At 35.0% G+C, this 24,126-nt stretch overlaps 1 protein-coding gene across 2 annotated transcripts; it reads left to right on the plus strand.

Annotated features, from left to right (window-relative positions):
- The first annotated feature begins 228 nt into the window (after positions 1-228).
- Positions 229-21,439, plus strand: LOC147073355 (uncharacterized). Of its 2 annotated transcripts, none has more exons than XM_085945443.1 (10): positions 229-327; positions 4,909-5,098; positions 6,224-6,307; positions 6,854-6,877; positions 7,787-7,840; positions 14,170-14,379; positions 16,155-16,440; positions 18,424-18,589; positions 19,572-19,759; positions 20,242-21,439. In XM_085945443.1, the coding sequence occupies exons 2-10, from the start codon at positions 4,918-4,920 to the stop codon at positions 20,417-20,419; spliced, it is 1,371 nt and encodes a 456-aa protein (XP_085801569.1). In that variant the 5' UTR covers positions 229-327; positions 4,909-4,917; the 3' UTR covers positions 20,420-21,439. The 2 variants fall into 2 exon arrangements, with proteins under 2 accessions (XP_085801569.1, XP_085801570.1); XM_085945444.1 differs by having other exon boundaries at positions 229-322.
- Positions 21,440-24,126: the final 2,687 nt, after the last annotated feature.

Consider the following 24,126-nt stretch of genomic DNA (forward strand, 5'->3'; position numbering starts at 1 on the left):
TTTACACACGAGCACTTTGTGTCGCTGTATATCTCGACGACAAACATGCTGCTTGGCATCAAAGATATCTTGACATTAATTTTGTTTACAATTTATTACCATTAAATCTAGCTTTACATTGAGCTTTACTATAAATCATTAAATTGACCACTATTATGGGTACAACGGTTACTGGTTCATTTTGATACTTGAATATGGTAACACTAAATTCATAACAGCGTTTAATTTACCTTGGTTTGGTACGTAAATGTGACATCTTGACGATACGGGAAGAAAATAATGTCTGTGACATCGACTTATTGAAGGGAAAAAAACATAATCAGTGAGGTCCAGATGTTTAATTATTTATCAATCTAGTATTAGTTGTTTAAGTATACACTTCCGGTGGTTATGGATCTATACAAATTTAGTGACTCGTTAAATTGAAAGCTGTTTGCTATTATTGTTGATTTACATCTGCTGTGTTGTTTTTCGTAATATTTTTTTGTTTGTGCCATTATTATCTCACAATCTACTATAAGAAGCGGTAAATATTGTGGACAGTTAAGTTTATCTTCTGTTGACGAATGTCGAAAAATATTTTTGCGCGAATGACCTTCTGATCTTATTTACTTCAGATTTTACTCATTTAGTTAGTACATTATTCAAGTTTTACGCGAAAATGGAAAACTGTCGACTTCGCGTCAAGAAAATTTGTGTAAAATCGAATCTCGCTTTTTTGACGAGTCAACATGATATCCAAATAATTTATGAAAAGTTTTTTGTAGGTATGTAACTAAATTTCTATTGCGAAATGATTAATAAATCGCCTCGTAGTTAGTTATATGTTATGACATTTCATTACAATTACCTAATATATTCATAATCTAATTACCATGCATAAAGTTGCAGAAATAATGAATGTTTGTATTCATAATAATTAGTGATTATTTACTATTATGAAATCAGTGGCGCACCCAAGATTTAATATTGGGGGGGGCCCAAGGAGGAGAATGTAAATTAGTCCCATAGGCTCTTTTTCTTCTTCACAGCCTAATTTCTCATTTATCGGTCTTTTGTCTATTGCACTCGGTGTACCTACACCATGGTCCCCACATCCTGAAACGGGCCCTCAGGCTAGGATATTTGGCGGCCCCCCTACCTACCGCTAAGATTAAAGGTAGTATGAAACACTAAATTAACGTTTTCCAAATTGTGTTTTAGTTCAAATTAAGGGTACTTATACAGTGAATTATTGGCGATTTTTAATACATCTAATTTAATAATGGAGCTGTCGAGTATCGACACATAATAATCAAAAAACATATTGCACAATTATATAAGAAATTGAAAATGTTTATGGCTATGAAGTATAATAGCGCCGCAGGCGACTTTTTTTACTATTAAAGCTAATTTATGATGTGTGTTTATCTCACTTATCTGGTCAACCCGACACGCCGGGCCCCCCATAACCCGGGCGCCCCGGCTAGAGCTCTGTCAGCCCTCCCAAGCTATGACCTACACCACTCCGGAATTCGAGTGGACACGGAGAATTTTTTGACAGTTCCATTAGGGATTGGGTTTCTAAAAAAACTGGACATTTTCGAAATTTTTGTGTTAGAAATTAAAATCTAAGAAATTTTTCTATAAAGGTGCTGGTGAATTACATTCTGATAATTTTTATTTTGGGGGGTGCCAGGGCCCCCTGCCCCCCCCTGGGTGCGCCACTGTATGAAATAATAAGTAGGTATGCACCCTACTTACCTCATGGACCAGTGGTTTTTAAACTTTTTCGTTTCATCATTATTTACACATTTGTTCACGGCACCCTAACAAATGTATGTTCTGATCAGTCAATTGAGTTTCCCGGTAATCGTGCCCGATATGACTGCATGACCTTTTATAACTTTCTTTTTAGACCAAACCCAACCTAACCTAACCCAACCTTAGTGTGTGATAATGATGCATTGAAATGTATGAAAATATCAAACTTTAAATCAACAATTATTGGATCGAAAAGTATCTCCACCGACAGAAACAGGTATTTAGGAACTTGTTGACTGCGGAGCATTTAATTTCTATTTAATTACCACATTTAAATAACATGCTAATTATATCGAATGGCCAATTAATTAGTGTACAACAGGTGTTCCGTCCGCGTGGAAAGGATTAATATAATTGTCTACATGGAATTAACTTTTTCCGCAAAAAAAAATGATAAATGGTCATGCGGTCATCTGCGGCACTATAACCAGTTTCCCTTCTGAATCAGATTGGAGGCCCATTTTACATTAGATTTTCCAGCGGCTGACTCTCACAACACCTACCTCCTCTATAATATGCCGCTAACGTGGCTAACCTATTCCACTGATATCAGCCTCTAAGGCATGGCCCCCACAAGGAAGGGGGGGCTGAAAGGGCTCTAGCCTGGGGGCCCGGGTTCAGGTGGGGCCTGGCTTGGCGAGTTAACCAGATAAGTGAGATAAACACATCATAATTTTGCTCTAATAGTAAAAAAGGGTGCTATTGTCCTTCAATAATATTTTTACACAGTTTCTGTACAATGTTTAATTGTGTATGGATACTCGACAACTCCATAATAATTAAAATGGATGTAAGTATTATACAAAAAAAACACTAAATATACACATTCATTTTACTGCGTACACCATTTGGAAAACGCTAGGTACTGTAGAGCGTCACACATTCTTTATCCTTAGATATAGGTAGGGGGGCCCGCCAAAGATCCTAGCCTGGGGGCCCGCTTCAGGATGTGGGGGCCATGCAGGGTACCATGTATCTTTCTACAGCAGTCCAACTGATTTAGTTTACGACTTTACAACAATTTTTCCCAAAGGCACCTATGAGGAACGAGTGGCATAATATGCATTTATGTTGTCTTCGAATTCCGTGTCTGGTAAAATCACATGTTGTTTTTCAATGTGTGCTTGGATACTCGTTTCTCATAAAAAATACTTAAAAAAACCTCTTGCTACGGTGGCCAAAATCCACATTAGATTATAGAGATATTTGTTGAAATTAAGGGTTTACCAGGTAATATTAATGGACATACACCCGATCCTCTTTTTGCACGGTTTCGAAATAACACGGTTTAAAAAAAGTACTGTTTTTTTTAACATTATTTTTTATTTAAACTGATTTTTTTGCTTTGACACGGTTTAAAAAAACTAAAAAGAATTAAAATATGTATGTATGTACCTATTTATCAAAAAATTGCATTGCAATGGACCGCACGCCACTGGTGCATACATATGTTGTCACCGGATGCCGCCTAGACATACATACTTACATACATGGCGCCACTAGTCAGTCACTTCGGATTCGATACGAGAGACGCGCCGCGTGCTTCGGCGTCAGCGTCATTAAATATTTCCAGTTTATTGTCAAGTAGCGACAATGAATGAATATATTTCTCTATGCTAAATTTAATTTAAACCGAAAACTATGTATTTTTATGTATAAATAATAAATAATTTCGATTTATTCAAGTATTCAATTTCGTATTTTGAGTTGATTTTAAGTAATGGAACCTATCTTCCATTTTTGTATGGGCACCTTATCTTTTTTTACACGGTTTTCTTTTGCACGGTAGTCTTTGGAACGTATCCCCCGTGCAAAAAGAGGATCGGGTGTACTTAGGTATTCCTACTTAAATATTGAATTATTATACTTAATATAAATGTACAGTCGAACCCGGTTATTACGATCACGGACATAGCGAGATCTCAGATGTAATGATGAAACATTCGTTGACATTTTAGTTTATGATTTTCCCCATACATTTATTCACTTTTATAACGATCTACTTATTGGATATACTGAGCAAAAAAATCATCAAAAATTTTCTTAAAACTGTTAAGTAATGTGTCGATCAGTTAAAAACATTTTCGACCATAAGCAATAAAATCCGACAGTAGACTGATGCCGCCGGGATCAGATTACCTTTATGATACTAGTTAAATGTCTAAGTACTGATAGGTATGGGTTTACGGAGGGTGTTGATTTACACTTTTCCACTTATTAAAAACACCGATTCAGGGACATTAAGTATATTTCGCTTGGCAAGTAACAGTTAATTACTAACAACATTTGTAAACACGCGCTTTGGTGCGAAAAAGGTAGCGAATCGTATTTAGAGGTGACGTAAGGGCTCAACAAGGGTAGGTAGCCGACTGACTGTAACCACCCTCGGAGATCCCTCGTCCGCCCAGAAACAGATAACGGTAACTTTCTTTTTGTTTGTTTCGCTGTGCATCATCGCTTAGCCTTGACTCATTTACAGTTACAATAATATTATCATTATATTCTCAACTCTGTCGATTGGAGGATTTTTGATGGGGGATTTAGGCATTATGATATTTGGTATCAGTACCTTATTGGTGTTTTCGCTGACAACATTGAAAAATTATCCACGCATATGGTTGAAATTTCATGTAAAAAATCCAAGCTGAAGTCAGTAGGTACCTACTAGCGTTCATCACAATAAACAACTTCTTTTGTAGTTTATGAATGCCATGCTTGTTTCGGGGAAAAATTCTAATTGTGTATTTTTGTTTCAATTGTGACTTTTTGTGTTATGTGACCGCTCATTTAAAAATACCTATTCTCTGATATAACGAGCAAATTCAGTAGGTCCCATCTTCCTCGTAATAACCAAGTTCGACTGTACGTTTGAAGATTGACGTTTCATTTATAAAATTTATATTGTGCGGTTTTTGAGGAAAATTAGAATTTAAAAACTGGCAGCACTTTCGATCGCTAAAAACAACATTGTCTCTGTATATGTATCGTTTAGCTAATTACAACATAACTCAACAGCTATGCATCGTGTTCATAATTAGTGAGTCACATAATGTCGATTTGCTTGCATTTGTCCGATAGAGTTTTAACTTTTGTTTTTGTTTGCAGAACATCAATATGCCTCTAATAGACGGAGTGGGGGATGAGGTGACACAGTTCCTGATAGTGGTGGTATGCGGGGCGGTGGCGCTGTTGGCCTGGTGGTCCACAGGCCTGCGGCAGGAGCGATTCCGGACAGTCTTCATCATGGAGAGAAGTGTGCGGAGGCTCTACAGATTCATTCCTGGCCACGCAGTCGGTAAGAAATTGACTCCTTTTGAATTGTAGCTTTGTTTCATGTTGGTGCACCGTGATTGCGAGGATTTGATCTTTGGGGGCGAAATTCACATGCTTTCATTTTAGTAAATAAAGAAATATTTTTTCTTCATCTTTACAAACCAATATGGATCTTGACGGCCTCCCGAAGATGTGTCTTTTACGAAAATTGTATCTGCGCATGGCGTGAATATGTTGATAAGTCTAAAAACATCAATTCTCAGGGCAGCTATTTGTATGTTTGGCTTTCTGTGGTAAATCAGATTAGGTGTATTATGTTTAGTTTCTTGGTTTTTACTAAAATTTAAAAACATCCCTGATTTACCATAGAAAACCACCCTTCCAATTGCCCTGAGAAATGGTGTTTTTAGACTTATCAACATATTCACGCCATACACGGATATGTTGGCCTTTTGTTTAACCTATCAGACCCATGCTCTGGATCCTAGGGTACATTGAAAAATTTGTAAATTTGTCAAACACGGGATTCAAACCAGCGGTCTATGACTCCATTATCCGATACTTTATCACTCATCCGCCGCAAGCTGACGAAAGGATTATCTTCTTTATTTGCGAACGTTTTGATTTGAGTTTTTAATTACCTATGTGAAAGTTTCAACAATATGTAATACCCCGTTTACATGTGCATGGATTTACTGCTTACTACGTATTATCGCTATCGCCATAACAAGAATATGCACGTGTAAACACGTATTATTGTGCAAGTTTCAAGATTGCATGCATGGATCAAGAATGTTCAAAAGCTTCTGAATTTTCACGCGACACTTGGAATTTGTGCGATATCTGCACAGTAGAACGATGGTAGCGAACCTGCCGGAAAAAATATGAACTACATGAAAGCATTTCCGTGTCTACAATTTTTTACAACCATTCAAATAGCACCGTAAAATGACAACAACGCGTCTCACTTATGCTTGAAGAATTATATTGGCGAGACAGTCAGCACATCGCGATAATTGAATTTACACACTATTGGTGCCAGTAAATCCATGCACGTGTACAGCGCTATAACTTATGCCATTGTTCTGTAATAAGTTCTGGCTTATGACAATTAATGTAATAAAGATGTTTTTTTCTGTTTTTTCAGATCGTGCGAGAAATCAACCAGTAGTTACGAATACACCTTTAATACGAACCGTAAATACAGAACCAGTTCCGTTGAATGACTCAGGTCTTTATTATTTCTTTTTATTTCACCTTATTTTTAAAATAATATATAAAATTTTTATAATGAAGAATTTGCATTATAAATTGAAGGAGCCTTATATGTTATTTCTGTTATGATATTTGAAATTATTTAGCAAACACATGAAGCATGATTCAGTTGGTAAACTCAACAAATATTAATATTGCTCAGTTGTCATTCCGATCATTCATTGTGATTACTTATTCAACTGCAGTTAATAAACGGTTCTACATAAACTTTACAGGATTTTTCAACTACATAAATGTTAATGCTGAAGTGTAGTATTGGCTGTTGATCTACTCATCGTGACAGAATTTTTTTTCTACTATTAAAGCAAATTTGCGATGTTTGTTTATCTCACATAGCCGGTCGACCTGCCACACCGGCCTTCCCTATGCCCAGGTCCCTAGGCTGCAGCCCTGTCACAATATACATACTATGAATAATTAGATAAGGGAGTACAAACTTATCAGTTGCTAAACTAAGACTAATTTCCGATTTATTATTTTTTTTTTTTTTGTCTTTTTCCAGATGATTCAAGTGAAGATGACACAAGTGAGCTATGCTTTCATTTTTTTATCACTAATAATTACTTTTATTTTTTTAATTCACGCTTGAAATTATTTTTATAAAGATGGTATGATAAGTAAGGTAAACAATTATTCAGGTTCAGTTTTCGTAATCTTCTTTTAGCTCATTAGTTCAATAATAATTGAGCGCCATTGTACCGGTTTTATATGAGAAATTGTCACTACCAAACAATAATTTGTTTTTGCGATTACTTAATTTCTTCTTTTTGGCGCTATAGCCCGGGGTGGACATATTACCGTGCAAGTTGCAAGACTGCATGCATGGATCAAAAAAAGTTCTGCAGCTTTTGAATTTTCACGTCATATCTGCGCTTGCGCAATAAAACGATAGTGGCGAACCTGCTGGAAAAGCATACGAATTACACTTCGCAGCACAGAAAACCGTCATGCTGACACTTGAGAAATGAGATCTGCGCCAAAATTATCAGTTTTATGTGTAAACAGTTATTATTGTGATAGTTTAATTTACACTATATTGCTGGTAGTAAATACATGCACGTGTACAGGTGCTATAAGAGTAACTTGCTAGAAGTATAATTGTGTATGTAAATTCGTCCCGCCATTGTTTTCAGGGACAATACGGAACAGGTGTTACTGCGTAGTCTCCTTTCTGTGTATTAAATTAGTATATCTAAATGTGCAATATGGTACATATTATGTATTATTGATTTAATGATCAACTGGTGTGTAAATAAATGTGTTTGGCGGGATGCCAACCATGCGGAATTTGTTTTTTTAAATAGAACAACCCTTCGAATTGAAGATATAATATAAAAGAGGATGTTACACTATCTTTATTCGATATTATTGGTTAACAATGTTAATGAATCTTCAATTCTACCAATTATTTGAGTTTCCTCATTTTGTATTTCAGTTGCGTCGGAAGCATCAATTTCAAGGCAGGATACCATGGAGTCCATTGTATCGGGTAATTGTATTAAAATTTACATTACACTATAATCGGTGGTGGTGATGAAAATTTTTAAAAACCGTTTCACTTTCGACAAAAAAACTAATATGTTAATAAAATTAGTGAGCGAGAAAAACTTTGTGCGTGATTAGACTCATTATAATGATACGTGGCACATGTCAAAACAGGAGCGGGACAAGAAAATATTAAAAACCGATCGTAATGTGACGGATTCTCACTCGCCGGGGTTGTGTTGTATGAGGGTTACCTGTACACAGTGATGCCAACCGTACTATAATTATAGTACAATACTATAATTTTAATTCTGCGAAAAATGTAAAATACTATAATTTTACGTCAAATATACCAAAATACTATATATTTTTCAGAAATACTATAATTTTTATGCCTTTGTCCTATAATCAGCATAGAAAAAAAAGGCAACACTGCCTGCACACAACATTACAACATGCCATGATGCCCAATAACAGTATAGTAGTAGAAGTGAAATAATTACAGAAACACCCAAGCTTGAGAAAATCACGAAGATGTATTGTGATTTCACAGGAAATCGAATCCGGAATCACCGGTGGCAGATATCACTGTGCCTTACACATTGGACTACAAGGGTTGCATATTTAAATACTTTCTTTATGTTTATCATCTTCATCTTTTGATGTTTCGTTTTTAATCCTAGGGTCATTGCTTACATTTTCTTAGCCAATTTTGCACTGATAGACCTGGGTCCTAGCCATATCATCTTGGTCGTTTCTGCATGACTAAGGATTGTGATTACCGCAAAATTCATTCATCTTCTGAGCGACCAAGACTCCACCCCACAGTCCTCTGCTTCTGTCAGGGCAGAGTAAAGGCTGTCCCCAATAATCTCTTTCACTTGGTCACTCTAACGCACTGATGCTCTCCCTCTGCTTCGCTTTACCTGGAGGCTACACAAAACCACTAGTCTCTCCAGGTTATCCAGTCCACGTTGAATAATACATATGCCCAAAAACCTGTAGAATGCGTCTCAGACATATTGTCGAGGGCCGTTCCTTTATCTAGCGTCTCTGGATAATTGACTGGTTCGTCCTGTACTAATACAAAGCATTCAGCGCCGACACCACTTTTCGAAGACATCAATTGCCTTCCACTCCCTTGCCCTTAGGATACATGACTCAAGACCGTACAAAAATATGGAGAACACTAATGTTTGCTTATTCATCATTTTCGTTATAATTATAATTCCTTCCATATAGGTACAATGTTGTCCTTAAGTGCATCAAGACTTTGCAGATTATAAACGCTTCCGTTCGCGTAACCCCGCAAAAAGAAATCTAACGGTGTCAAATCGCACGATCTTGATGGCCAATCGAACTTTTCACACAGTAAAACTAGTATTATATGAGCGAGCTGTATGGCATGTGGCCCCATCCTGTTGGAACCACATGTTTTGCAAATCAAAATTTTCTAATACTGGTCACAAAAAGTCAGTTATCAGAAAACGGACACTTTTTCATCATTTTCGATGCTTCTAGACTAAAAACTCCGAACACTAACCTATCACAGTATGTAACGGCCTCTTTTGAATCACTTGTTGGTTTTTTCGACCCAAATTTGGCAGGTTTGCTTATTAAAACACATTCGCGGACATGACGTCTATAAAAGTCGTATTTTGTGAGATGTGATAGGACAGGACGTCCATTGACGTCCTGTACTGTGGAACGGAATACGACACGACGTTTATAGAAGTCGTATTTTGGATTAAAACAATAATTATATTCCCTACTACTTGTGTCACGGTGCGAACATATTTCCATTAGATGGTGTCGTATCTTAAGACTTAACTCATTTCTATATATCTAAATCGAAAATTTTAATCACCAACATGTATTAGCTAACATGTATCTGCGAATGTGTTAACGTACCCATTGAAGTGAAAATGTGCCTCAACACTGAAGATGATTTTCCTTGAAAAAAAATCATCGATTGCCTGCTCTTCCATGACCCAATTGGCGAATCTGCGACGCTGCTGTGGTCCGCTGGCTTTATTTCTTGCGTGAACTGGATTTTATATGGTTGTAGGTCCTTATGCGAAATTTGCCGTAGAGATCTGTATGAGAGTTACTGCGATCGTTGGAATCCACATTTCCGGCTCTTCGGCCACACTTTCACATACAGCAGCAATATTTTTGCGTGAACAAGCTGGAGGAACATGTACATGTCGATCAATGAAACTGAACTGAAACTGAAAATAAACATATACATGTCGGTCAGGCGATCCAAAACAATACCAGTCTCTCAAAAATTTTAAATTAGCTTTCAGATACAGCTTTCAGTTGGGCGATAATTTCTATCGAATTTTGACCCTAATTTTCACAGTACGACCATCGGAGATTTGTCATTTTCGTATGTAGTATGATTGTACGATTTTAATGCATTGTGCGATGGAGAAACGATCCATTGGTTAAATGGTATACTTTCAACTGACAATGTCAAAAAATACGTGCAAAATAGATGACAGGTAACAAATCACAGGTTTAGAATTGTGCGTGCGAAAGAGAGTTAACCACTTCCCAGTTAGATTTTGGTGAGAAAGAGTGTCTAAAAATTGTCAGATATTTTTTAAAACATTTTTTGAACAATTTATTAAAAATTTTATTTTTACGTTTGTTTTACTTTTTTTCACATTAAATTAACACTTTTTTACAATATTTAAAATTTTATGAAATCTTTGAAATGAATTTCTTTTAACGTTTTATTATAAATTGTTAACATGTTTTTTTACATTTTATCACAACAGATATGTAGGTTTATGTTTTAAATTTTACAGAAATAATTTTAATAAGTCTTTTTGGTATGGTAAATTTTGAAAAAATCAATACACAACCCTACATTACAATCTCGTCTCCTTCTGTATTCGTTTTCATTCATATGTTAGCAGTATACTTTGCACGTCTAGTAGGCCTTTCTTTATTCGCCGTAGGTGGTATTGGTTGGTAACTAAAATGAAGCTAATAAGTATGAATAATATATACTTATTTTTTACGAACTTACTTCTAAAATGTGCTCAAAAGTAACTAAATTCAAATTACAATAACATGCGACATACCTAACACAAAAATAACTATGAATGAACAATGAAGTCATTGACTAATCGTAATATACTTAGGCCCACTCTGCCCGGCAGTAAATAAAGCTTTTATTATGTCATATGGCTCATATATCACTCAAATACCAGTCAAAACAAATAATAAACTGTGTGACAAGTTGAAATACGATCTTCCCGAATGTAGCTCATGATAAACATTCCTGTGAAGAAGAGAAAAAAAACGCCCGAGTGAGGCTGGTCAGTGTGCGAAGTAAATCCGCGCCCGACTCACTCGGGATAAACAGTCAAGTGGTTAACGTTGGGTCCCAGTTTGATTTATGACCATATTATAGTCAAGGCGATTTTCTATGTGTGACCGGGCTAAGAATAAAAAATGTCAGCCACAAATGACCATAACATTCTAGCCAAAACGCAGAATGACAAATAATAATCTCCACTAGTCAATATTTACGATAGGTGCAAAAATTTCAAGACAGTTGTACAGTTTTAACGAAGTTGTGAGGTTTGTCATTTGGTCATTTCAAACTACAGAAATATTGGTAGTATTTGAAGGTTAGTTCTATAAAATGTACCATTGAGGTTTCTTTCCTCGGCTTACATGGGAAAATTAGAGATTTAATCTCTTCTCATGTAACAACTTAGCATATTGTACTTTTCATAACAAGGACTAGTTATGTAAACTTAAAAAAAACGTTGACTAAATAATTAGATAGATAATTCGATAATATCCGACTCATTATTTTCTGGAACATGAAGTCTATGAATTTCTGGTACCTATAGACATCCAATGAAATATTTTTGTACGAACTTTGCATTCCATTGGGTACTTTTTGATAATTCTGCCACATTTGTAACATAATTGAATGCATTTTATTATCATTTGGCGTTGATGTTTGAGGATATCCTCCACTTTGTGAAATTTTTATCATTTTCGTTATTGGCAAAAGTTTGTTAAATCTTTATTTTGGACCGATTACACTGCGCCTGAGTCGATAGCGTTTCACATATTTCACATTTTAGTCCCCATAATAATATACTGTACTCCACACTTGTAACACATGCTAACATGTCTATGGGTGAAAAAAATCATATTATGACAGGAAGTTCAACTGGAACATTGACGAAATCTATGTTACCTTCATTTGTACTGTTTTATTTTTCCTCTTTCCTTTAATTTTTAATCTGAAACAAAATTCAATATTCTAAATATTAAATATTAAAATCGAACAGCTGTAAATAGTCGCTTTCAATGTGTAGAATACATACCTATTAAAGTTATAAATAGGAAAAATTTATTAGGTATACTTAATTAAATATCAATATACCTAACTAGTAATCTTTTTGACAACCCTAATGTAGGCAATGTAACCCCAAATACGATTAAATTTAATGTACTACATTGCCTGGTGACTTATGTACTATCAAAACCAACCAAATTGAACTAAATAAATGCATAAATTATTCCCAAGATAATAAGAAACGAAAATATTAGAAGCTTACCTTATATAGTTTTTTAGATACAACGTGAAGTATTGAGAAATCATTCTCCACTCTGGAATATCGAGTTCATTAAAATTTTAGTAAAATGGTGTGAAGTGAGGATTGAAACAGTTTGTAATATTAATTCCTGCGAGCGTTAAACCCTTTGTAATATCATACATGAGACATTGGTATATACAATAATATAAGTACTCTGTGAGCAGTTTTATAAAAATAAAATGGACTAGGCAAAGACACCCATGGGAAGGCAGAGTAACCCCATTTTACAGTACCAAAATAGTTATTGGCTCGTAAACTATTTACTATCGCATTAAAATCGAGTTTCAAAACAGTTTTAACATTCTCATTTGAAAATACCTAGAAACTATTTACTATTCTCCCCTCTTACCAGTACATAAAGTACGTGCTTCTCATCCAGGGTCTCTGGGTTCGATCCGGTGAGGTCACAGCACATTTATGTAATTGTTTCACTTCTTCTACTGTCATTGCCTGTTATAGTATTAACCTTTTCTATGCCTCACGATATTACTATGGCTGTATCTGACGGGCCGCAGATTTATAATGACACACGTTGAATGTAGATCGAAGCTCTTACTACAATCGCTGTAATACCGGTAATTTGTGGCTTAGTATTTCATAATTATTCAAACAGATGTCACCGTGTGTTTAATTTTTTAGATTATGCAAATCAATTGAGTCGCTTAGAATCATAACTCACATATTCCAAAAATCAAGTTTTGAGATAATCGCTAAAAACCAACAGAGCACTATTTTTTGTAATTAGAAGAACAGTATTGAACTCCCTAGAATATTAATGAGTGAGAGAGTCGAATAACTTTTTTTTTTAAATATATATATCTAATACTCCTAACGTTGCAGACATACAGCATACTATGAGAAATCGAGCTCCCCGATTGGTTAGGAAGGCGTTGGTGACAAAAATCTATTCTTTGAAATATACGACATATTACACCAACAATGAATTTTGTCAACGATTTTCACATGGTTTAAATTGACTTTTAATACTCAACTATTTTTCGGTATATAGATTAATTCATTTAGAATCACTTGGCATATTTAACTAAAAAACGACAAAATTGCAATATGTGAGTTATGATTCTAAGCGACTCAATTGACAGTGGCTAGTAATTTGAGTGTAATGTCGGGCGAGATAACTCGCTGAAGGCATAGAACCTGATAATCTTGGTACTGACGTACCTACCGAAATAGCTATTGGCTCGTAAACTATTTTCTATCGCATTAAAATGACGTTTCAAAGCGGTTTCTCATTTGAAAATACCTACAAGCTATTTACTGTCCTCCCCTCTTACCAGTGCGTAAAGTACTTGCTTCTCATCCCGGGTTCGATTCCTGGTGAGGTCACAGTACATTTATGTAATTGTTTCACTTGTACTACTGTCATTGGGCCGCATGACCTGTTATTAGTATTGAAAAGAATAAAATAAAGTTAATGTGGTGTTGGTGGAGTCATCTGGCAAAAATCACATACTGTTTTTTCAATGGGTGATTGATTCAGAGTGAGATCCATTGGGTTTGGCAAATGGCTAACAACCACTTAAAACATTCTTTTGGTATCAGTCAATTGTCATTGTTTTTATTTATTCTTTATAAGATTGACACATACTATTTCTGTGTTTTTTGCCATAATTCTTGCACAATCGCGAAATGAACGTTTATTTTACTAACACGGTGCATGTATATTTTTGCTTTAATTCAGATGAAACCTTTCCGGACATATCCTGTCCAGATTCTTCAAACGCAGAACACAATTTGGAGTACGCCGATAACCAACCGACTGATGACTTACCGGATGCCTCCTCACAGGACCTGGAGATGAATAGCATAGTCAGTGCGATGGATTCGGACTCTTCGATATTGAGAAACAGAAGATTGGCATTCTTCCAAAATAGACCCGAGAGCATTCCAGGTATGTACTGAAATGAATGGGTTTATGTTGGGGGGTTTATTTACACTTATCGTAGTATATTCTTGGGTTTCCACCGTGTCTCCTTGTGTCACCTACGTTTCGGGCTCGTTGCAGAGGCCATTATCAAGAGATGATATGTTTTATGATGAAAATGTAGTGTAGGTATGTGAATGTAAACGTTGCTCTAAGAATGTCAAAATTTCATTCACATACCTACACTACATTTTCATCATAAAACATATCATCTCTTGATAATGGCGTCTGCAACGAGCCCGAAACGTCGAGTAAAGAAGGAAGAAGGAGACACGGTGAAAACCCAAGAATATACTACGATAAAAAACAACCGTGAAAGCCTCAAACATTTTATTTACACTTATTAAAACCACGGATTCGGGGAAATTAAATATTTGGTATATTTCGATTTTAAGACTCATCAATTGATTGGGGCAACATTTACATTATTATCACTATGTCACATTTACGTACACTTTCGCGCGAAAAGGTAGCGAATTAGATTAAGACGCGACGGTCAAGGCTCGAGGGATAGTTCCTGACTGGCCAGTACCTACCCTCTGTCCTTCATCCACCCAGAAACAAGTAACGGTATTTTTTTCACTGTGCATCCCGGTAAGCATTCCTCTATCGACTCATTTACAGTTATGAATATTATTATGTCCGAGTTCTTTTCATCCCAACTCTGTCGATTGCAGGATTTTTAATGGAGGATTTAGGCATTTGATGTGATATTTGGTATCAGTAGTTAATTTCAATGTTTTTATATTGGTTGCTACCAGTGGCGGATGGTTGTCTTCAGAATAGTATTTTCTGGTAGTGCAGTCCGCAAGAATTTATTACCGGTCCGCGAAAGCTTTCATCTATCTATCAACCGACTATATCGCTATATGATTAGGGGAATTCGCACTAGATGAAATGCTGGGGGAATTTTTGAATGCCGCTGATGAATTACCAGAAAGTCATATTCAATATCATATGTCAACATTTAAAAGCGTCTTTAATATATATTTCTCTGAAAATTAAGATCGACATAAAGGTGGACCTCTGATCTCTGGTTTAATAATCCCTTTTTGGAAGATATTGAATCATGCGCACTTGATATGATCGAGCTATCTTCTGATATCACTCTGATGCCCAGACATAGAATGCAATCATTGTCTCAATTTTAGATATCCCTTGATTAAGAATATCCACTTTGGTCCATCCAAGATCAAATTATTGGTAATTTTTTCGACTTCCTATTTATGTAAAAAGAATTTTTCATCTATGTCAGTAATAAAAACCAAACAGAAATCGAATGGTTAATGCAGCGCTTTGTCTCTCAGAAACAATGCTGCAACCACATATATCAAATTTGCATACAAAGAAGCAGCAGCAGATGTGGCACTAACCAAAAGTTGTAATTTTATAACATAAGATTTAATAAATAAAATTCTATCTATAATGGTTATTATTTCTGGCTAGAAAGCCGTGTAGTCGCATCTCTCGTTCCACTTTCCACTTCCACATAATTTAACAACTGTCAGGTCCGGTTTCATCTGCTTGAAGCATTTGAAAAAGCCCTGATCTATATTAAATAAATTATGGATGATATGCATTGTTTGTGTTTTATTTTAATTAATGTCACGTAGGTATAGAAACCTTCCTCCCCCCTTGGTAGAATGTTAAAAATGAATAAACAATGCCGAATGTGAAAAATTTTCTAACTACATCAAATGTAATACAATTTTTTTTAAACTCATTATTTTTCACGTGCACAGATTCCACTGCCTCGAATACAAACGAACCACAGCAGGAAAGTAACACTAAAAAAGCAGATTCACTTAAAACTCAAAGTAAAGAAAGTGAAAGAACGGCGACGCCTTGCGTGAACGCCCAGGACACTACGAGTCCGTCTGATGAGATCCGGATCGACACGGAGAACCAGAACAACATGGCTAAGGAGTCGGAAATGTCGGACAACATTCGAATACGACTCAAATACCTCAATGATGACCTTAAGATGGTGGAAGGGAGCTTGCAGGAGCCTCTGGGTGAATTTAAAAGGTGAGGAACTGAAATATCGAGCTTGAAGTTATTAGAGTACAGTAAAACCTCGTTAATACAAATTCCATGGGACCGAAAATTGAAAAAAAATCGAATTACGAATTATGAAATGTATGGGGGAAAAATATTAAAATTAATTTTTTTTTTTTTTTTTTGATTTTCATCAATATCGTTTACGATCATAGATATGCCTACCAAATTTCCGGTGCCGTGTGTGTTAATGGGTCATAAAATGTCAGGAATAATTTTATTACCTTTTTAAAGTAAGTAATTTATGATGTTTTACGAAAAGTCTCACAATTTTCAATGACTGGCTCATGAAATAGTGTAGTTTATTACGATTTATTGAATACTTTCATATGCCAGGACTCTGACATAATTTCGAATTACGAAATTTGAATTAAAGGTATGATTTTATATGAAAATAATGTTCAAGGGACTTTTTTTCGTGAAAATTTCGAATTACGGCGAATTTCGAATTATCCGTGTTCTTATTAACCAGGTTCTACTGTACATGATTTGGGCTGTTTTATATGTTCCCGAAAACATTAGGTGGTTGAGAGTGAATAGCTGACAATAGATCCTTGGACATGAAAAAAGATGATGAAGACTAGTGATTGAATTAGCTGCTTTTCATATTGCAGATTCATTTGTAACAAATATCACACTGCTATTCCTGATCTGTCAAAAATTATAAACATTCCATCACGATTTTATACCCCGTTTACACGTGCATGGAATTACTGCTGACAGTATGTATTATCGCAGCTATAACAAGAAAATGCATGTGTAAACACGTATTATCGTGCAAGTTGCAAGATTGCATGCATGGATCAAAAAAGTTCAGCAGCTTGGAGTAGAACGATGGTGGTAAACCTGCTGGACAACAACGAATACATATCCAATCAAATGGCACCATACAATGATAACAATGCGCGCATGCTTACGCTTGAAGAATAATATAGACGATACAGTCAGCACTTTTGCATGTAAACAGTCATTATTGAGATACTTTAATTTACACACTATTGGTGACAGTAAATCTATGCACGTGTACAAGACAGTATTAGATTCGATTAGTTATGATATTATATTCAACTTAAATTAGTTATGAATGAATGCTGAATTATTATGTGTTTTGATTAAGTATCACATAAAATCACAAAAAATGTAAACAATGCAAAAGCATCAATACTAGTTTTATTTGCCAGAATAAAAATGCTTTGCATTAGTTTTTATACAATGATTCCTATCTGGAAACCGATCAGAAAGAATCTATGTATTGGTGTAGATTTCAGATCGATGGCACCAATAACAAAAATCTTATTCTTGACAAAATACAGTCAGTTCTGCGCCAGTGGCGAAGGGTGGCAGTAGGCTCTGGTGATTAAACATAAATAGAAGACACTACACTTTGTCAGTAATACTTGTTTGTTTTCATTGAACTAAGAATACAAATTGCAGATGGAATTGGTTAGATTTAAAATTCAATTAAATCTTGCCTAGACCAAACCATAATAAAAGATATGGGCTGTGGAGATCCGACAAAAATAATACACATTTTTTCAAACATACTTTTTTGTTTTCATTGAACTACTTAATAGTTCAAATGCAAAATTAGATTAAACCATGATAGATTAAAAATATTCTTCTACGTGTAAAATAAGTATGTCTGACAAAGTTTAATTTGCACTATTTATTCGGATCTCCACAGCCTACCTACACCCTTTGTCACTGTTCTGCGTATTTTGAGCAAGTCATGCGCTGTGGGCTTTGTGTGTTGTTCTTACCTTTTTTTTATTCTATATTTTCTATATACTCTTCTTCTCTCTTGTGAGGGTAATATTTGTTACAAGTAATGTAAATCTCATGTTGTGTACATCTTAAATTTAGATTTGTTATGTCCACAATGTTTTGTTTTCTTAAATAAATAAATAAATAAATGTTTGTGCTATGGTTACGATGTTTGTTTTTGTCTTACAGGAGACACTTCAGAGGGGAATTGGGAGCGCGCAAGTTGGTGCGGCTCATCTTTAACGGGCAGGTGCTGCAGCGGGAGGGGGCCACGTTAGCCTCCTGTGGACTCTTCGACAACTGCGTGGTACACTGCCTGGTACATCAGCCCAGAACGCCGCATCAGTTTATACAGGTATTTTTTCTCTTTCTCTTCAATTCGATGTATTTGAAGATATTGAGGATCTTAAGAGAAGTTGAATATTGTGTTGAATTAAATATATTTGTTTGAATTACATATTACATGTTTAAGTCATTTACAACATGATATAAAATATTTATTATGTACCATAAAGATATATATATACGTACATAATGCAGTACACAGAATGAACTTTAGACCCTATTTTAAAATTAGAATAAAACAACTTCACCTAAACTCACCCTACGCAAGTGGCATGTATCGATATTTAATGCGAGGACACAGTTATTTTCCTCCCAATTGGTATCACCAATGGTAGGTTAATTATTTTTTTACTACAACAGGCCATAAGGTCCAATGAAAGTGGTTTAATCTCCTTCATATTCGGCCATAACCGTCCCTTAATTAGAGCATATGGACACCATGCGGCGCCTCCAAGAATCAATGTCGCTAGCCAGTCTTTGCGTCGTTCCAGGTCATACCAGTACCACGGAGCTCTGCCGTATAATATAAGTATAATAGTAGAAGTGAAACAATCACATAAACATCCAGGCTTTTAGAAATTCACATATATTGTGACCTCACCGAGAATTGTAACCAGAGCCCTTGGATGATAAGTCAGTGCCTTACGTTCTTGACTGTGTGGGAACAAACAGGCAATGCTCTTGATTCTTGATAGTTATCAAGGACACAGGTCAACACTAGCAAATGCCAGCGATCTCTTCTACACCATGCATAAAAATATATAACCAAATAAAGATGTTTTGTAACTTTTAAACAATGGACTATTTGCGTGATGTTGGGTGAAAAGATTTTCTCAGGGAATTTTGTACATTTTGTCAGGGCTCAGTCGGACTGTGCCCAGCTCAGTGGCAAGACATTAATTCTTTGTCATTATTTTCATTGTAATTATAATTATTTTAGGCCAGTAGCCTTTTCATAGTAAATTACTGAGTTTGACTTATTCCCATTCCAGGCTCAGCAGCAGTTGAATCCGATAATTGCAACACCGGAAAGTACTAATAATAATTTACTGAATGACATCCAACACCGAGACCAAGGAATCCAGTTGGATGGAGAGGCGCAGGAGGATAGAGACTGGGATTTGAGTCACATTCTGCTCACAATGCTGGCATCCATCTTATCGATTGCTTGGTATTGCCAGTAAGTAATCATTTCATCGCCACGAATAAAATCTAATAGAACTGAATGACAATAATTATTTTAATGTTTGACTGCTTATACTATTCTTTAAAATATCTTCAAGCTCTATTATTATCTGACAAGTAAAAACTGTATCAGCGGTAACATATGACCTATGAAAATACATATTATTATTAATATGTTTCGGAAGATTATCTATTAGAAAAGTCTTTAAAAAATTATAGCCCAAAACAGCTGTCAACGAAATGACTCAAAGTAGAATTAACAAAAATAACACAGTTGCTATTGGTTCACGCATATTATATATTCAATTGTGACGTAATGTCAAAAAGTGATGACATCTGTATAAAACGGAGAAAAACTCATTTGGATTCTTTTGTTTGTAAATAAATAACAAAATTTTAGTTAGACTAAATTCATCACACTGCAAATGGCATAGTGTTGAATGAAGGTAAAATAAATTATTCATTTGTCTTTTGCAGTATCAGATTCTCGAGTCTGTTTGGAATGGCCGCCAGCCTAGCCATGCTGGGACTGACCGCGCTTTACTTCATTGCGGTGATATGCGTCTACTTTCCTGACACCCAACCCGCCCACAATGTCAGCACGCCCAACACGCCGGGCCAAAACGAAACTGCCGAGACAAATAACATTGACTAGAACTTTATTGCCCAATTTTTTGTGTTAGGATGTAATGAACAGATAAGATATTATTGTGAAGACGTGCATCCATCCAAGGGTTAAAAATGTATCACTAAAATGAAACATGTCAGTATAGTATAAACAAAAACTTATGACCACGTTTATTAACCTTTCCCATTCTGTGATGTAACTTATGTTACAAATTTTTAAACATATATATTATATTTCAGTCAAAATGAAATTTATCCACTTTATTTTTTTGGTTATTCCTAGAATTATTGATAAAACAAATCAATGGGCTATTGCGCAGATGATGTATGTCCAGTTTTAAAAATACAATTATATATTTGAATCAATTCAAAATTGAAATCAAATTGTCCTTAATACTTAACCATTTGAATGACATAAAGATATTTAAATAAGAAAATATGCTATAAAGGTATGCAGACGACCGTTTTGTGTGTAATAACTGAATTTCGGTTTAAACTGGATATATCTGTGTTTTAATTGAAGAATTATTTATAATCCTATTTTTTCCGTCATTGCGCCTTTATTGCAAAAATCCTAGAACATTACAATTTTTTTTAAATACAATTCCAGAATATATATATAGATATTTTTTGCCTCTCCTGTATAGTTTTGTATAAAACACAGCCGGTTTTAAAGGGGCAATGATGATATTATGTTGCCAAAAATTACATTTCTTTTTTAAAATAATATCCGGTACCAGACGAAACTTGATTTATTAGCACAGTGAGAGAAAGGTTAACCACCGTTATCCTAATACCATTGATGTTTTGACGAGGCAATACTGCAGGTTTGTTTTATCCCAAGCTTTTTCCACAGTTAAAATATTATAAACACACCCAAGACTGATTTCATCCTAAAAAATATCCATTAGAATAAAAACAGTCTTTGTGTTAAAAATTTAATTTAATTGTGAACAAGTATGAAAAATTAAATTGAAACTTACATACCCGATTGTTAGTTCTAAATACAATCTGGAAATAAAAAAATTTGTACATTTGATAAAAAAAATATATTTTTATTGACATTGTTTTGTTTTGATGAAAATACCCATTTGAAAGAAAATTCTGGATGTAGGTCTATCAACATGGATGTATAAACACAAGGAAGTGTAGATATATAAGGCTTGCTCCGCATCATGAGTATGTCATATCGTTTGCTGTTGTGTCATTTTTTCTTTGCTTGTACCAATGAAGAAGACATGATCGTTATGCAAAGCGGTATACGGAAGCTATTAACAAATGAGCAATTGATGACTATTCAAACAATATTGTATGGCACCGAAAACAAACCGAAGGAATATTCCCTTGTCACCAAATTTCTTTGTCTGCCGTGAGACTATTACCAAGGATGCTGTATTTAATTTTACACATCAACCCCAGTTTTCATCGTCCAACCCACCGTTGTTACCTGTTTATCGAAGAACCTCTTGAAAGACTCTTTCATTGAGCAATTGAGAATAACATTTGTCATTTTTGATATGAGAGAATCTAAATTTGATCACCAGTATGTGAAGATCTCAACACTCTCGACATTCTGTCTTGGTGAGCAGACTGAAGTCTGTATTAGGACGTTATTATTACATTAATAATAAGTGACCGTTACGTCATGATCTTAAAAGTATATCTACATTTATTAGATATGGCATTCATTTACTTATATAAGAAATTTTGGCTTTCCCATTTACAAGATAATTTTTCTTAGCGATATACCAATTTGTCTATATTAGACTACATATATTATATTCCTTATTGCCCACTTGCTCCTCAACATCAACATCCCCTCCCAGATTTGTGTATTGCCCACTTGATATGGAAATCATGATGTATATGTGAGCGCTCTGGAAACAAAAACGCCAGTCTCCATTTTCGCAATATGTTGGCAAGTCATTAAAAATGTCTTACATCTTATACTTGGTTACATGTAAATTGTACGTAAAACATTTCACTGTGGCACAGTTAGCCGTGAGCTTTCTTATCGGAAAGAGATGACCGTATAGTATACGGTCTCCAATTTTATTAGATTCAATATGAATATTAATTCACTGATTTTGGCAAAATTCAAGAATGAAAACCTAACCTAACCTAACAAATAATCCAGTATATCGGCTATTTTCAACAATTGTTTGCTGCTGGCTTCCTGTAAAGTGTAAACTGACAAGAACTGTGTTTTATTTAGACGTGAATTTTATGGCAGTACTATACTACCCAAAGAGGTTGGACGGTCTTTGATATACGGCCATATATTTCCGATACAGCATTTCACGGTGAAGTGTGATACGGCGAACTGCATATGTACAAGTTTCCGGACACGCTTATACTTAGGTATAATTTCTGAAAAAAGTATTTTAATGTAAGTATACTAATTATATATAACATGTTGTAATAATTTTTTCAGATATTATACCTATATGAAAGATTTAAGATATTTTTAATGAATCGTAAACATATTGTGAAAATGGAGGCTGCCGTTTTTGTTTTCAGAGCCCTCATGCGTTATATTTTCACCTTCCTTAGACATGACATGGTAATGTTTATTAAATATGATGTGAGGAAGTCAGTTATATATTCCAATATCGTTGGAATTGTTATGCCATACAGCATTGTTGGAATATCACAAATTCAGTTCCACGTCTATATAATATTCCAGATTTATGGTTTCTTGATGTAAATAAGATGAAGACTTATTTTATGTAACGGATTTCGGTACTGTCGAGTACGTCATGTAATATGTAAAAGCCAAATTATGACATGTTCATAATATATTTGTCTCGTGCTAAATACTCATATTATTTCTGCCATTATTTCTAGTTTTTGGTATGGGTTATGGCCGGTGGTGTAGCGCCAAGAAAACAATAAAATGTTCAGCACACATAAGTTAACGGTGAAATAAAGTTATTACAGATTTAACTTAAATATTATTACATTCAAACTGATGTCAGATTAACAGAAATCTTGAGTATTGTAACAGTGCTTTCTTCTTTTTCATTCTAAAATAGTGTTTTTTTTTTATTGCAGATTCCACATCTGCCATATCAAATCACACATAATTAAATGTTTCAGTAACGCTACGTCTTAGCTGCACGCAGGCGGTACGGTGATTGTAATGTAGGAGACCTCTACAATAAAACTGCGAGGAACCAATAGAGTTTGACGTGCGTGAGATAGGTGCAATATTTCATAGCAAATTGCATCGCTTGAAAATCAAAACTGTTTGATTTTTACTGCAGTTGTCATTCCGGTTACAGCAATGGAAATGTTGAATTTGTTCATTGATATTGATCTGAAGTGTTGACTGATTGATTCCTTGTGATCTATTTTCTAGAGATGGTTACGATAAACACCAACAAAGACATTATCATTGCACCGTATTGTAATTGGACATCTCTGGGTATCCCGCAAGTGTCTGCGTGGATTTATTTGTGGCATTATATTATGTCCATGCATGTTATAAAAAATTTTAAACTCACATAATATATAGTCAGATTCTGTCGTAATACAGATCTAGAAGATGCGTTTGTTTATATGAATAAGATATGGAGAAAGGATTTGAAGATCACCTGTCTGTATTTCTCCAATGTGACACTACGTTATTCAAAGATTTGGACCAAGGTATACAATTTTTAACAATCAATTATAATGATTCAGGTTGCGCTACACCATTGGCCGTCGCTATTGTGGCGATTAGGTTTATAGGAT

This window comes from Rhyacophila brunnea, unplaced genomic scaffold (genome assembly GCF_057557595.1).
Source record: "Rhyacophila brunnea isolate RB1 unplaced genomic scaffold, BYU_Rbru_1.0 scaffold_18, whole genome shotgun sequence".
Lineage (NCBI taxonomy): Eukaryota > Metazoa > Arthropoda > Insecta > Trichoptera > Rhyacophilidae > Rhyacophila > Rhyacophila brunnea.

Coding starts and splice junctions, on each gene's coding strand:
- LOC147073355 (XM_085945443.1), top strand. CDS start 4,918: ATGCCTCTAATAGACGGAGTGGGGGATGAGGTGACACAGTTCCTGATA. Junction 5,099..6,223: donor CATTCCTGGCCACGCAGTCG/GTAAGAAATTGA, acceptor CTGTTTTTTCAG/ATCGTGCGAGAAATCAACCA. Junction 19,760..20,241: donor TCGATTGCTTGGTATTGCCA/GTAAGTAATCAT, acceptor TGTCTTTTGCAG/TATCAGATTCTCGAGTCTGT.